The sequence below is a fragment of the Ursus americanus genome, chromosome 33 (assembly GCF_024610735.1).
Source record: "Ursus americanus isolate L20-20 chromosome 33, mUrsAme1.1.p, whole genome shotgun sequence".
NCBI lineage: Eukaryota > Metazoa > Chordata > Mammalia > Carnivora > Ursidae > Ursus > Ursus americanus.
This window is the reverse complement of record NC_142159.1, coordinates 24394139-24410049: the sequence shown is the minus strand read 5'-3', so window position 1 is coordinate 24410049 and position 15911 is coordinate 24394139. Positions and strand designations below refer to the sequence as shown.

Below are 15911 nucleotides of genomic sequence, written 5' to 3'. Positions count from 1 at the left end.
TTTGGTTCCATTGAGCTACTTGTCTCTTACTAACACTACCTTCTACTGATTGTCGCTTAATAGTAAGTCTTCCAGTCAGGTAGTGCCAGTCCTCTAGCTTTGTTCTTCTTCAATACTGTGTTGGCGATTCTGGGTCTTTTGCTGCTCCACAGAATCTTCAGAATCCGTTTGTTGATATCTACAAAACAACTTGCCGGAATTTTGATTGCATGACTCCATAGATCAAGTGGAGAAGATCTGACACCTTGGCAGTACCAACCCTTTCTACCCAGGAACACAGACTATCTCTCCATTTCTTTATTTTTTATTTTTTTATTTTTTTAAAGATTTTATTTATTTGTTCGACAGAGAGAGAGACAGCCAGCGAGAGAGGGAACACAAGCAGGGGGACTGGGAGAGGAAGAAGCAGGCTCATAATGGAGGAGCCTGATGTGGGGCTCGATCCCAGGACTCCAGGATCACGCCCTGAGCCGAAGGCAGACGCTTAACTGCTGTGCCACCCAGGTGCCCCTATGTCTCCATTTATTTATTCTTTGATTTCTTTCATCAGAATTTTGAACTTTCTCATCTAGATCTTGTGCACACTTTGTTCAATTCATACGTAAGTACTTAATTTTGGGGGGAGCTCATACACATGGCATCGTGCTTTTGATTTCAAATTCTACTTTGTATTTACATTTTTATGTACCCTATCTTTTATTATGAGATTCAACAGATATAAAATGGTATTTCGGTAAAAAGAAATTGAAAACACAGCTGGATATTGAGACAAACTTAAATTGCTACAAGAGTTTCTAAAGCTTATTCTCAATTTCCCTATTTAGTCGCGGACTGGTAACAGTTGGTGGACCAGTACTCATTGATTAACATATATATTCTTTATCCCCCAAAATATATATTCATAGGCTCCAGAAAAGCTTACAGGCCCGAGACATTGGGCCTTTAAAGGTCAGTGGGAGAAACAACACTGTTCTCTTAGTAGGTACTATTAGTCACTCCATTTGTTAGGCTCCTTGAAAGGACGGATGATCTGTCATTCATCCTCCTATCTCAGTACCCGGCACAGAACCTGACACAGGTCAGATGCACTTGAGGGGAAAAGACTTACATGTGAAAGGATAAATCCCCAAGTAGGTGCCCAGAGTGAGGTAGGGTTCTTAGCAGGTTCCATCTCTGAAGGCTGTGGGAGCCAGGCTGGTTTTGTCTTAAAACAAACAAACAAACAAAAATACGCACCCCCCTCGCCAAGACCCCTTTCATTTTGAAATAGTTTTAGACTGGAAAAACCGCAAAAATAGTACAGAATTCCCATATACCCTTCTCCCACTTCCCCTAATATCAACATCCCATAACCTTACTACCTTGATACATACAACACGATCGACTATTTCACAAACCCTTGTGAATTTCATCACGTTCCCATAGATGTCCTCCTTCTGCTCTGAGACCTAATCCAGGATCCCACAATCCACGGAGCCCTCTTATCGCCTTGGTTCCCTCCAACCGCAGTTAGTTCCTCCATGTTTCTTTGACCTTCACGACCTTCACAATTTGCTCTCGTTTTCTTGAGCACAGAAAATGCGTAGATCACGTGATTCTTCTGGCTTGAAAAGAACTTGGGAGAACTTAGTTTCAAGCAAAGAGGAGCACCTTCTGCTAAAACTTAGATCACTTTTCGGAATCCGGGAGGTGAATTTAGCAAGTCTATTTTGGGGGACAGGTATTTGGCTTCACCTCTTCAAAGGCCCAGTAACGTGCTCTGAAGCAACATCGCTGCCATTTTTCAACCCAGCCTGGGCGATCCTGTGGATACAACTAGGGCAAAAAACAATCTGTCTGCAGGGAACTGTGTTTGGGGGAAACATACCCAGCAGGAGTTTTGTCACTGCTCACGGGGGCTAACTGTCCAATTAGAAAGCTCTGGCCTGGTGTTCTGCTTTCCGATCTCTTGGCAAAGATGACTCTGCACATCTTCTTTTAAAGGCTTTTCCTTTTTTTTTCTCATGTGAGCATCAATTTGGAGGCTGGCCGCGTTTGAAGCACCAAATATGAATCATCTGCTCTGCCAAAGTGCATGTTAAACTCTTTGGGGCCAGATTCCTGCTTTACAAGCGTATGAACTTAATCGCAGCTCCCCGCTGCTTTAGGCAAATTGGAAGGGAAGAAGGGGACATTATTGATAGATACCAATCCCTAGCATTTGCTCTTTAAGGAAACCTATTTGTTTATAATCCTCTTTGATGACTTTAAATGGAAACACCCGGCTCAAAGACTAGATGCTGCCTGTCCCTGTCCCAGTCCTAAATTATGTATAGATCTTTTTCTGCGTCACTCTTTGCTGTCACCCTCCCGTGTCTTCCTTTTCCCTGGCTCATTCCAAAATGTAGAGATGTCTCTGAGGCCTGAGCCAGTGAAGCGAACAACGGCAGCTAGGCGACCAGGGTGACCTCCCTGGAGCCAGTCTGTAGGGCACAAGCAGGAGGAGGAAGTGGGAAGAGTGGCCCATTTTCCCGCTGGCAGGAACTTAACACTTGAACGCATCCACGGATAAGAACAGCAAGTTAAACCTCAGGCCAGGAGCTCTTGTGTTTCCAGACTTGCTGTAGAATTTGGTCTCTTGTCTTCCGAAGACAAGGGGAGGCCTGTAATGGGGACATCCTATCCCGGCCATGCCCCGTTCTTGGCCTGGTCTGCCCGCCCCCCTCCCGTGACCTGTGTGCCTCTGAGCAAGTCTTTCCACCCCCCAGGTTGACTTCCTCGTCCATAAAACAAAAGCAGTGAAGCCTGCAGTGATTCTCCCTTTTATGGGATGGAGTCAGCTGGTCGTTGGGCTATTGCTTTTTCTTTTTTTCCGAATATTTTATTTATTTATTTTAGAGAGAGACATCGAGAGAGAGAGAGAGAGAGAGAGAGCACTAGCAGTGGCAGAAGGAGAAACCGCCTCCCCGCTGAGCAGGGAGCCTGACGTGGGGCTTGATCCCCGGACCCTGGGATCATGACCTAAGCTGAAGGCAGACGCTTAATGACTGAGCCACCCAGGTGCCCCATTTTTCTTTTCTTTCTTTTTTTAAAACATTTTATTTATTTATTTGAGAGAGAGAGAGAGAGAGAGAGAGAGAGAAAGCAGGAGCAGGGGGAGGGGCAGAAGGAGAAGCAGACTCCCGGCTGAGCAGGGAGCTTGTTGGGCTATTTCTAAAAGGGTACCCAGGATGACTATATTAAACACCTCAACTTGGCCTCACTTACAGTACTCTGGGAGTAAAAGTCATCAAACTAGTCCCAAGAAGGCCCCCTTCCTATTCCTACGATGTGGGCAAATTACAAAATTGGCCAGAAGTGGAGAGTGGCATTCTGGTTTCCACACCCACTGGCCATATTTTTTAGGGCATCCTCCTTCCCTAGGGCTGACAAGCTGGCCTTGCCACTCCGTGGTCCTGCCCCTGCCCTCCAGGTCTGGGTAGGAGGGCATGTGCCCTGATATGGGCACCTGCCCAGCCCAGCTCTCTCATCCTGCCCTGTGTGCCAGTCTCCTCCTCCCCATGGGTGACCCTGCTGGTGGAGTTCTAAGCCACTGTCGTCCTGGCTTGCCCCATAAGTGGGCAGGGGAGCAGGGGAGCTGCCTGGCCAGTAGACCTGACCCATCCATACCCATCTGCACACTCGCAGCCCTTGTTCGTCTTCTCTCCCAGTGCAGATCAGCCTGCCCCCGACCATGCGCATGACGGCCACCGACGGCACCGTGTACATAGCCGAGCAGATGCACTTCCACTGGGGTGGTGCGTCCTCAGAGATCAGCGGCTCCGAGCATACCATTGATGGGATCAGATTTGTGGCTGAGGTACTCTGAGGACTCCAGCCAGGTCCTCTTTTCTCTTTCAAACCCCACAGTCACTTTCCTTAGTAAAACAACCAAAGGGGCTGCATGGTGACAGTCAGATCACCCTAAGGTTTTGTGTTTTTTATTCATTCACGACTATTTATTGATCCTTGTTATGTGCCAGGGGTTCCAGCAGGGTCCCCGCTCTCCCAGAATGCACAGCAAGGCAGGAGTTTATAGCCCATGGAATGGGGCAAGCCCTCTGAATTTCTACGTGTTAGATTTTCAGGGTTGTCTCTGTCTTACATAGATCTGTCCTTAGGATGACCATGGTTTACAGTGTCCTCCAGAGCAAGGTGACCCATGCCCACTCCTGGGAGACCTCAGGAGAACCCAGTGGCCTCATATGAGCCCTCTGGACACTGCTAGCTTGTCTGCCTGGAGGGACTTGGGGTCAGGGAAATGCCCTTGAATTGCCATCTCCCCAGAATCCCACTCATGCTCTTTCTATTCTTGGAGAACTTTCTGGTCTTGATAGATCTCATACTCAGATGGAAGGAGGTCAGAGTTGTTTGGGAGGGACAGGCTGAGGCTTGGGGTGGAGCGTCTTTCTTTTCATTCTTCCCTGAGAACCTGAAGTATTTGAAGTCTGTGTGGACCGCCCTTGACTTACACTTTCTTGCTCCCACAGATTCACATCGTTCACTACAATTCTAAATATGAGAGCTACGCTATAGCCCAGAGTGAACCCGATGGTTTGGCTGTGCTGGCAGCCCTCATTAAGGTAGGCTGAAACGACAGACGTGAAGTCATAGACTGGCGTCCAAAGTATCAAGTGTAGACAAAAGGTCTTCCTTCCTGTCCCTCCTCATCTCTTTCGGAACTCACCACTCTCGAAAAAACTCTGAGTCAGTGAAGCCCTTGCTCACAGTCTTTGTGTTCCTGTGTCGCCAATCTCAGGGAGCTTGGATAAGTTGGACACCTGACTTAAAAGAGCTAGGATCACAGCACAGTTGGCCAAACATTAACTGGCTTGAGGGCAAGGGGAAGCCAGCCACCTGCCGGGCAAAGACAACACCTCTGGTTTTCTCAGAAAGTCTCGAGGGCAGGACTTGTGGCAAGAAGTGGTCAGTGAATTCAGTTTCCCTAACAAGTGTTAAGTGGGATAAAATTGCCAAAACCAACCATTTCCCTGCTCTGGAAATGAACCACAGACAAACAACAAATTGAGGCATTTATTTGTGAAAAGTGGCTAAAATTTTGAGCAAGAACAATGAGGTTATTCCTATCCCCACCCTCTAGCTTGGTCAGCAAAGTGGTTTTACTGGGGCAGACTGGACAGGAGAACCAGCAGCCTCACTGCCTGGTGGTGGGGGACCCACTTGATTTGGAATGTGAGTTGAAAACCCATGCTCCAGGCAGTAACAGTAAAAGTAGCAAGCTTGACAGAAAAGACAGGAAACAGAGGGAACACTTGCAGCTCTGATCATCTGAGGTTGCAGATCTAGTTGAGGAAAGTACCAAGTGGCAGACCAACCAGAAATGTAATGAGAGATCCTGGAAATGCGAGAGCCGCAGAAGGGCTGTGTGAGCTTCCCGAGATGACCTGGTAGCAAGCAAAAACTGAGGCTGACCTGAGAACTGGCTGATCTCTGAATGTGCTTCTCAACCCACACACAGATCCATCAGCAGAGGGTGTGAATCTTCAGGGCTTGAGGGGTTTGAGCGGCAGGCTCTGCTGAAATCATTGAGCTGACCACAAAGCTATGCTGACCCTAAAAATAAGATTTAAGAACAGAGTGGAGACATCAGCTGGCAGTGGAGACACATCCTGCAGGTGAAGGCCAAGCAAATTACTAAACAGATATACAAACAAAAACTCTCTGAACAATTTTTAAAAATCAGAATTCCTATTTACTATCATGTTATTTAAATGTCCAGTTTTCAAAAAAAATTTGCACATGCAAAGAAATAGGAAAATATGATCCATATTTAGGAGAAAAAAATGCAGTGAACAGATAATGACTCTGAGTAGACCCAGGGATTTAGCAGACAGGATTTTCAAACAACCTTCATATACGTGTTTGAGGAATTAAAGGAAAGTGTAATGACAATGACTTAAAAAAGGGAAATCTCAATAGAGAAACAGAAATGATAAAAATGCACCAAATGCAAAGTCTAGAGTTGGAAAGTATAATAAATAAAATGAAAAACCCATGACATGGTCTCAAAGCACATATGAGGCAGCAGAAAAAGGAGGCGGTACATTTGGAGAGAGAACAAAGAAATTATTCGATCTGAGGAACAAAGGAAAAAGATTGAAGAAAAATGAACAAAGCCTTAGAGATTCATGGGAACAAGATCACACAGCCCAAACAGACGTAATAGGAGTCTTGGAGAGGAAAAAGAGAGAGTGATAGAAAAAAAATTGAAGAAACAATGGCCCCCAATTCCCCAAATTTGATGAAAAAAATTTACTAAACCAGGAAACTGAACAAAATCCATGTCTAATCAGAGTCAAAGTCAAACTGTTGAAACCAACAAGAGAAAAAGGATTTTTTGTAAACAGGGGACTGACACTACAACTAATAGCTGACTTCTCCTTACAAACAAGTCATCAGAAGGCCGTGGAATGACCGGCAGCCAGGAATCCTAATCCAGCTAAACCCCTTCAACAATAAGGCGAAACAAAGGCATGCCCAGATAAAGAAAAACTGAGATAATTGCTGTCTTACGAGAACTATTACAGAAAATCCTTTTGGCTGAGAGGCCAGTGACTCATCAGACAGTAACTCAAATCCACAGAAAGAAATGCAGGGTGCTGGGAATGGTAAGACTATATACAAATATTTTTGTCTTGTCTTTAAAACATTTCTTTTAAAAAACCCATAAGATTGTTGAAAGCAATCATCATACCACTTATTGGTAGGTTTACGATATAGGTAGATGTAATGTCGGGGACAAAAGTGGAGAAAATAGAAAGAAATAGAACTAGCTTGGAGCAAAGTTGCTACGTTTTATGGGAATTAAGTGAGTATTAACCTGACATAGGTCGTGACAAGTTGTATCTTGAACAGTAGTTCCTCCTTCTCCTTGGTTTCACTTTCCCAGGTTTTAGGTACCCAAGGTCAAGTGCAGTCTAGAAGAAAATGTTCCTTCTAGTGACGTATTCCAGTAGCCTAACGCTAGGTCACGGCGCCTATGTCATTCACCTCCTTGATCTCATCACGTAGGCATTTTATCATCACGCGTCATCACAAGAGTGAGTGCAGTACAATAAGATATTTGGAGAGAGAAAGACCACATTCACATAACTTTTATTTCAGTATATTGTTATAATTGTTCCATTTGGTTATTAGTTATTGCTGTTAGTCTCTTACTGCATCTAATTCATACACAGAACGTCATCACAGGTGTGTACAGGACAGAAGGTGGTACATATCGGGTTTCGTCTACCCCTGGTTTCAGGCATCCCCTGGGGGTCCTGGAATGCATTCCCTTCGGATAAGGGGGAACGGCTGTAATCACTAGAGCAAATGCTAATAATTAAAAACGGTTAGGGGCGCCTGGGTGGCACAGCGGTTAAGCGTCTGCCTTCGGCTCAGGGCGTGATCCCGGCATTATGGGATCGAGCCCCACATCAGGCTCCTCTGCTAGGAGCCTGCTTCTTCCTCTCCCACTCCCCCTGCCTGTGTTCCCTCTCTCGCTGGCTGTCTCTATCTCTGTCGAATAAATAAATAAAATCTTAAAAAAAAAATAAAAATGGTTAAATGGTACACGGAAAGCATTTGTTTCACACAAAAGGTGGAGAGAGGAACAAAAACACCACGAGGCACCTAGAAAACTGGTGGCAAGCCGCAGTCACAGATCTAAGAAATCGGAATTCATGCACAGCGAAGAAGAATTGGATCAACGCCACTGACTGAAAAGAACCATTGAAAATCTACCTTTTTCACCAAAAGCAATTTTTCTGACTTCTAAAATGTCAGCACTCACACAAAAATTGGTCACCCGGGAGGGGGCAGAATTGGAGCCGTTTTGCCTTGGACTGAGGGCTGTCCCGGCTCAGTCACGAGTCCCGAGGACGAGGAAGCAGCACATGAGACCAAGCCCCCCCCCCCCTTGTCACAGGGAACCGGCCTGCGGCAGGCCCTGCCCAAACGGGGTCACCGGGGGTATGGTGACAGTGACTTTGGGCCATGCCCTGAGAGCCTCACCGGTCGCTGCTGAGAGAGCTCTCTCCCTGGGAGCTGCCGAAACGCTTCAGTCCGGTCCCCCTGGAAGAGACTAGTGGGCCCGGGCAGTTGGTGGCAAAGAACAGCCAGATTTTCTCTCCCCGGACAACTGGGGCGCGGACGGGCTGCCTCCTCCCTGCCCCCCAGGCTCTGCCCAGTCGGCAGGGACACCACACAGCTGGATTACCGGACGGAGGCCCCTTTTGCACTCGGTGAACTGCTCCGTGCTTCTCCCCCAGGTCAAGGATTACGGTGAAAACACCTACTACAGCAACTTCATCGCTCACCTGAACGACATCCGGCAGCCAGGTGAGGAAGGCCCCCCGCGGCGGGTGGCGGGAGGAGCGCGAGGTGGGAACAGGGGCCCGGGAAGGGGGATGTCGGCCCAGAGGGTGGCGCACAGGCCCCGCCAGGCGAGCGCCCCCCCTCCCTGGGCGAGGGCTCTCCTGCAGGCAATTCCTGCTGTCGGCTCAGGCTGCAAACACCTCCGAGAAACCTGTCCACGAAGCCCACCTGTTGCCCCCACAGTTGGAAGCCAGGGTACCACGGACTGGGGACATCTTCGCCTCACCTCTGGTTCCCGCGAGTGGCGATGACTCTGGGCACTAGAGAGAGAGAGGTCCTCCTGAGTTCCAGGCTGAGACAGACCTCGAGAGTGAAGCCCCTCATTGTCGCGTCTGGACAGGGCTGGGCTTCCTTTCCTCTGCCTCCAGAAGGGGGAATTCTTGTCCGAGTGGCCACCTACCCTTACAGCGGTGACCTGGACAGCAACCGCATCAGCCTTGACAGCGAGGCTTTGTGCTTGACTTTGGCCATCTCTCCCTGACTTCAGGTCCTGCCCCTCCAGGGGGTCCCTTGACCTCCCACCTAGGGGCCTTCTGTTCTCATCAGTGCAGGAGTGGGGATGGGGGTGGGGGGAGAGGCAGGGGGAGAAGCAGACTCCTGTCTGAGCGTGGAGCCTGACGACGCAGGGCTCGATCCCAGGACCCCGGGATCATGACCTGAGCTGAAGGCAGACACTTAACCGACTGAGCCACCCAGGAGCCCCTTGCTGTTATTTTTATTTGTAGCTGTAAGTATGAGCACGTATTAACACTGCCTGGAAATCCTAAACTACTCATCTGGGCCTTCGCTTTTCCCCTCTCCAGAATGCTTATTTCACATTTTCTCCCCTCCCTCGAAGCTCCCTGCACCGGCCCCCGCTTCCCCTTTGGAGCGGATTCCATGCCTTGTTCCTGCTTCACTGGGAAGGCGGTCAGACACTCACTCATCTTCTCAGCCCGTCTGCACCTGCCTCGCCCCACGTGCCCTCCCCCGTTACAGTGGGTGAGAGCCCCTGTGCCCCACCAAGGCTGGCCCTGCACAAGTGCGCCACCGCCCCTCCTTCTCGGGGTCCTTCCTCCTGCTCGCCTCTCTCCTGTCCCGCAGCCCGAGTTCTTACCGTTCACCCGTCATCCCGCTCAGCCCCCACATCTGTGCTCTAATACCTCCCGGTTCAAAACACCAGCAGACACGACTCTCTTTTGCCCCAGCCACTCCCTCGCCATCCTCCCATCTTCCATTGCCTTTGAAGCGCCCTTGAAAGCATTGCCTCATGGTCCTGTTCTGTTTTCTCGCTGGCCCTTGGCTGGCCCCGGCTGGCCACCATCCCTTTATGGTCACCTCTGTCAGATCACCTGGCCGCATCTCTTTTCTCTTAATTGACCTGGAAACAACGATCCATCACTCCTGGCTCTCCTTCTGGCCACACTCTGGCTCACCCCCAGCTCCGCTCTCTTTCTGCCCCTGCTCTAATTAATGGTGGGGTTGCAGGCTCTGCCTTTCCAGGGGGCCTTATTCAGTCCCATGCCTCGACTGCCCTCTCTGGGCTGTGGACTCCAAAAATCTGCATCTGGTCCTCCACGCAGTGACAGTATCAGGCGGGACAGGTGCGGCAGGGCAGATGCAAGAACCAGCCGGCTGCTTTACGGACCCTTAGCAAGGCCAGCAGGAGAAGCCACAGGCCTGTGCTCTGAGCTGTTTCCTCGAATGCACGACCTCAGCTATTCTGTTTCTACAAACTGACCCACATCCATTTCCTTTTCTGATTCAAAAAATTACGCTTCTGATCAATACTGCTCACAGCACTGGCCTCCCTCTCAACTCCGGATTCCTCTATCCAACTGCTTGCTTGATACTGGCCTGTGAATCTAAAACTTAACATGGCCCAATCTAACCCACCCCCCAGGTTTGTCCCTAAACAGATTTTCTCATCTCAGCAAAGAGCATCATAATCCAGCCCATTGTTTAAGCCCCAAATCCCAGAATCGCTTTTTTTTTTTAAAGATTTTATTTATTTATTTGACAGAGATAGAGACAGCCAGCGAGAGAGGGAACACAAGCAGGGGGAGTGGGAGAGGAAGAAGCAGGCTCATAGCAGAGGAGCCTGATGTGGGGCTCGATCCCACAACACCGGATCACGCCCTGAGCTGAAGGCAGACGCTTAACCGCTGTGCCACCCAGGCGCCCCACACTTTTTTTTTTAACTTAAAAAAAAATTCTTTTTAAGTAGGTTCCACCCCCAACATGGGGCTTGAACTCATGACCCTGAGATCAGGAGTTGCGTGCTCTATAAACTGAGCCAGCCGGTGCCCCTCCCAGAATCATTCTTCATTTTCCTCTTTCCATGATCCCTCACATCCAAACTATGGGCAGGTCTTACTGTTTTCACCTCCCTGCTTTCAATCCTCTTGTGTATAAACTGAGAAGTAGAATTGCTGGATCATACGGTAACTCTATGTTTAGTTTTTAAAGTAGCCGTCATATCCTCTTCCTTAGCGGTTGCACCACGGTTCTGGAATTCTTAACTCGCTTAAATATATTACTCGCTATAATATATTAGTAATGAAACTAAATCTGTGCACTAGAGCCCTTTAGAAAGTGTAACTTGAAGCCTTTCCAATAACACTAACATTAAGAATTCTTTTTGCCTATTCATGGGATTATGCACGACCAGACTCCGACGCCTTGGTACAGCGAGCCTATTTATGTCTATGTAAAAACTGTAAAACCTCTTTGGGGCGCCTGGGTGGCCCAGTTGGTTAAGCGACTGCCTTCGGCTCAGGTTCATGATCCTGGAGTCCCAGGATTGAGTCCCGTGGTGGGCTCCCTGCTCAGCAGGGAGTCTGCTTCTCCCTCTGACCCTCCCCCCTCTCGTGCTCTCTCTCTCTCTCATTCTCTCTCAATGAAATTTTGAAAAAACCTGTAACCTCTTTGCCATTAAAAACATGCAAAGTGCTCAGGGAAAGTGAAGCAAAATTCAACTCAATTCCGTGTTTCTTCGATGGCGTCATGCTGAGCTCAGGGGCTCAGAGCCATGACATGAACAGAAGAGGGGTTCTCTAGATGCAGGGGTACCGGTGCTGGGAGTTTCCAGACACCCTGTGGCAGCGCCTCCCCCCCGACCTGTGCCTGAGCTTGGTTCCCCGGGGGCACGGCAGGACGAGCTCAGCACCGCCTGCACCCCTGCTTGGTTCTGAGTCTGCCTTTCTAATCTCTATCTGCCCATTTTTTAAAAAGATTTTATTATCCATTTGAGAGAGAGAGAGAGCGAGCACAAGAAGGGGGTGGGGCAGAGGGAGAGGGAGAAGCAGGCTCCCCACTGAGCAGGGAGCCCGACACGGGACTCGATCCCAGGACCCTGGGATCATGACCCGAGCCAAAGGCAGACGTTTAGCCAACTGAGCCTCCCAGGCGCCCCTCTATCCACCCATTTCTAAGTGAGCCCACACCAAGGAACTTCGTTCTTCCTTTGAGGGGCTCACCCCGAAGCCCAGCAGTCATAATTCCTTCTTTCATTTATCATAAAGCGTATGGTCTGCCCAACAGCCGTGATGACGTGAGGCTCCTGAGTACTTTCCTGTGAGCAAGTTCAATGTCCAGACTTCATAAGCACACCCCCTCCCCTTTATCCTCGGAGCAATCCTATTGAGCGTTCCCTTGGCACAGATGGGGGAGCAGCCTTTGAGGAGTGAGCCCCCGGCCAGTGCCACTCAGCCAGGGGGAGGTATTGAGTGAGTCTCTCTCCAGAGTTTTTGCTCTTACGCCCTCTGGGAAGCAGCAGACCGGGGAAATGTTTCCAACGATCAGCTTCTGTGTTCTGGTGAATCAGGAGATTCGAACATGGAGAGGTCTGACCTGAGCCGTCCTCCCAAGGGGCACCGGTGGCCCCTCACATTCCTTTATCCTTTGTCCCCTCTGTTAGGACAAAGCACGGTTCTGAGTGGCCTTGACATTCTGGACATGCTCCCCGAGAACATCCACCACTACTACAGCTATTGGGGGTCCCTCACCACTCCTCCCTGCACTGAGAACGTCCACTGGTTCATGCTAGTCCATCACGTGCCGCTCTCCAGCGCACAGGTAAGGCCCGGCGTCACCTCCCTCGTCTGCCTTTGACTGCTGGCTCACAAGAGTGCTCCCCTACACCTCACCTAATGCCAACACCTGGGCTCCTAGGGCGCTTTCATGCCCGGGGCTCCCGTGCCTCACCTCTGTTGCCGTGGGTGATCCTACTAGAGCCGTGGCAGAGATGGGCAAGTTGAGGCATCAGGGAATCCAAGGAACCCTGGGCCTTGGATGCAGCAAAAGGACAGGGACCCGACCTCAGTCAGAGAAGAGCCACATGGTGAAGGCAAATATTTACTGAGCAGGTGCTCCTGCCAGGTACGGCTCTAGGCGCTCGACGGACAGAACCCCCGTGCTCATGAGCTTACGTTCTAACTTCATAAATGGCTTTATGCAAGGACATTGACATACTGACATCGGTAGCTCTTTGCCGTGCTAACACGCCTGCAGCCCTTTGAGGAGAAGAGCTGTATCAGCTACCTTTTGTTCCCCAACATAGTATGGGTGCAGAATAAATATTTGTTGGGTTAATGAAAGGACAAAGGTAACTGAGGTTGCAGAGGCAAAGCTGGCATTTCCTTCTGAGTGATGTTCTTTCTCAAGAACAAATAGATCTTCTTCTTAAACTTTTCATTTCCCCAATGCAGGAAAAGGTGGAAAGACCCCTATTCAAGGATACCCACACGGAAATCTGTTTGTTTCTTTTTCTTCTTTCTGCTTGTGACCAAATACTCATAGAACACAATTAAGAGATGGTTGGAAGAATGGATGGATGGATGGATGGATGGATGGATGGATGGATGGATGGATGGTTGGATGGACAGATGGATGGATGGTTGGAAGGATGGATGGATGGATGGATGGATGGATGGATGGATGGATGGATGCTCTGCCTGCCTTGTAGCAGAACTTGAGATCTTCTCATACCTGTTTTATCGGGGTTATATACCTAAACTCAAGCTCTAGTTCAATGGCTAATGATGCTCCTTTAAACCACCCAGTACCTCTTCCCCTCCATAATTCACTTCATGTGGCCTGTAGATTTGGAAGCTAGAGAATTCCATAGTGGATCACGAGAACAAGACGCTCCACAATGACTATCGCAGGACCCAGCCGCTGAACAACAGAGTGGTGGAAACCAACCTCATGAGTCTCCCTAACCTGCGTAAGATCAACTCTTGTTTATCCTTTGCAATTTTTTGAGTCCTGTTTTCTTCCTTCTCTGGGTGGACCATGTCTTCTGGCAACAGTAGGGGAGGGAGAGCCAGCTGAAGGGCAGGGGCTCGGAGGGGCCAATCTGTACAGGGCATGTGTGGGCGGAGGAGATGGCTCATCTTCCCAGTCCCTGCAGTGAGGCCAGTGCGTAGAACAGAGGAGACCACAGGATGGACAGTGACATGATTTATCACCCACTTGGTCTTGGCCAGAGAGAGTAGGAGAAGCAAGATGTTCAGCAACATCCCGATACTCCCATAAGAGTGTAGGCTCAGGTAACCTTACTAAACACAACTCAAATTATTTCCCTCATGCCTTTATCTTGGTCTGTTCGCAAGCCCATCCCCAACTCCCACACGTTCCCTCGAGGTGGGGTTAACTAGAGCATGCATTGTTCACTACATTTTCTTGGGGATCACACCCCAGAACCGGGATGCTGGAAGTAGACATGACCAGTCCAGCCTTCCTGGGACCCTGTAACCCACTGGGTCAGGCTTCTTGGCTCACCTTATTGCTGTGGTTGCAAGAATGCAAATATTCTGCAGTTTTCCCGTCTTTAGTTTCTGTCTCTCTCTAAAATTGTGGTGAACTGGACACGTTCCCTGAATTCATTGTCTTTATAGGCTATTTCTCCTAACCATCCTGAAACCTTTACACCTTCTAATACCATAGAATTGGTCTCCAATCAATATTGCCCACTCAGTATTACCCCAACTGATTATATGTATCTTTCAAAACTTTTAAATCTCCAGACATGCTCCCCCCTCCCCATCAACAAAAGCCCATTTGTGATTCTCTCCCCATCTTTCCTTCCTGCTTCATTGATTGTTTTCCCTTGCATTTGTTTCTTCCTCTGACAATACTCACAGAGGAAAAAGGACACCAGTTATAATGATCATTTCCCCATATTACACTGTATATGATATTAACAGTACCAATTCCTTTTCCAAAGGGTGACATCATCCTAACCAGGTCCAAACGCTAGCTGCCTAGCTGAAGGGACCCATCTGCCTGATCTGCCTTCTTGTTCTAGTCCTGCCATGTTCCCATCGTCCCCGATAAAACGTTCACGGCTCTTGCAGCAGGCACATGCAGATTGTATAGTTTCCCACCTGCCACACCCCAAATGCTCTTACCATGAGGGGGAGAGTCGCTCCAGTTCACCCTCAGGAGGGAGCTCAGGTGGTTTAGATATCCGCCTCTCCGACCAAGACGCCCCACACTGCAGTTTGCCTTGATGTCCATTGTGCCCACCCTTCTGAGACCCGCTGTTCAGGATTATAACTCCAGCTTCCAGTAGGTGGTAAGAATTCTTCCTCTCCCACGCGCAGCCAGGGGACTGGAATGACAGCCTCCCTTTGCTGTTAAGAGAACGGAACTGGGCACCATTTTGCCCACCTGCCCTCAGACCCAGACTTCTCGTAGCAGCGCTGGTTTCCAGTCATCCCGGTGTGTCACCCACCTGATGTCTCATAGTTCCTTCAAAGTCCACCCCCCGATGGGTTAATATGATCAACCCATCCATAAGGAACGACCTGACAAAGAAGCAAGATTACAAAAGCAGGATAATGGCCAAGTACAGTGTCTTACAATTCATTATTAGAAAATACCCACGTCCCCTTCAAGTAAGGGCTTCTGAGCATCACATGAGAAACCAAGGTCCAGGGGAAGAGCCACCTTTGTCATATCAGCCCTTGGATTCTGGCAGCTTACACGCCTAAATTCAGAGTGAAGCTGCTTGAAGCCAATGGGATGGGAACATGGAGGGCATTCTAAGGAACCTAAAATCCTTCCCGTTAGTACAGGTGTGGGGAACGGTGTCTGGCTGTCCCACATGCTGTTTTCACGAGGACCACCAAACTTTTGATCTTTCTGTATCAACTCTTCTTTTTATAGGGTATAATCTAGGTCCTGAGTTCCAGCTTTATATAAACAAACTCGACAGTAAGCTCGAATACTTGAGAAGACTTATTGAAAAGAAGAATGTGAAAGAAAAACGCTACAGGCGGCGAGCGTGAAGCGGGAGGTGTGCAGATGAGGTGGCCCTTCCCCCGAGCCCATGCCCTGACCGTCTCCCCCGGCTCCCCCAGCTCCGACAAATCCTGTGTCGGGATCCCCTGTTCAGTTTCTGAGTAAGACAGGGGAAACCATCATCCGTGAGCGGAAGTGAGGTGGTGTAAGGGTAGGAGAAGGGGTTTGTTAGACGACACCAATGGGAATTGATTGGGATACAAATTTAAAGGAACTGGAGCCCTACG

At 49.1% G+C, this 15911-nt stretch overlaps 1 protein-coding gene across 1 annotated transcript in view; it reads left to right on the top strand.

The window, feature by feature from the left end:
- Nucleotides 1-15703, top strand: part of CA6 (carbonic anhydrase 6) — a 38808-nt gene extending 23105 nt beyond the window's left edge. The window contains exons 4-9 of the mRNA XM_045803371.2: nt 3690-3838; nt 4509-4601; nt 8292-8361; nt 12296-12453; nt 13480-13603; nt 15550-15703. Of these exons, the coding sequence (XP_045659327.2) occupies nt 3690-3838; nt 4509-4601; nt 8292-8361; nt 12296-12453; nt 13480-13603; nt 15550-15671 (716 nt within the window). The 3' untranslated portion in view covers nt 15672-15703. The remainder of the gene's footprint in view (nt 1-3689; nt 3839-4508; nt 4602-8291; nt 8362-12295; nt 12454-13479; nt 13604-15549) is intronic.
- Nucleotides 15704-15911: the final 208 nt, after the last annotated feature.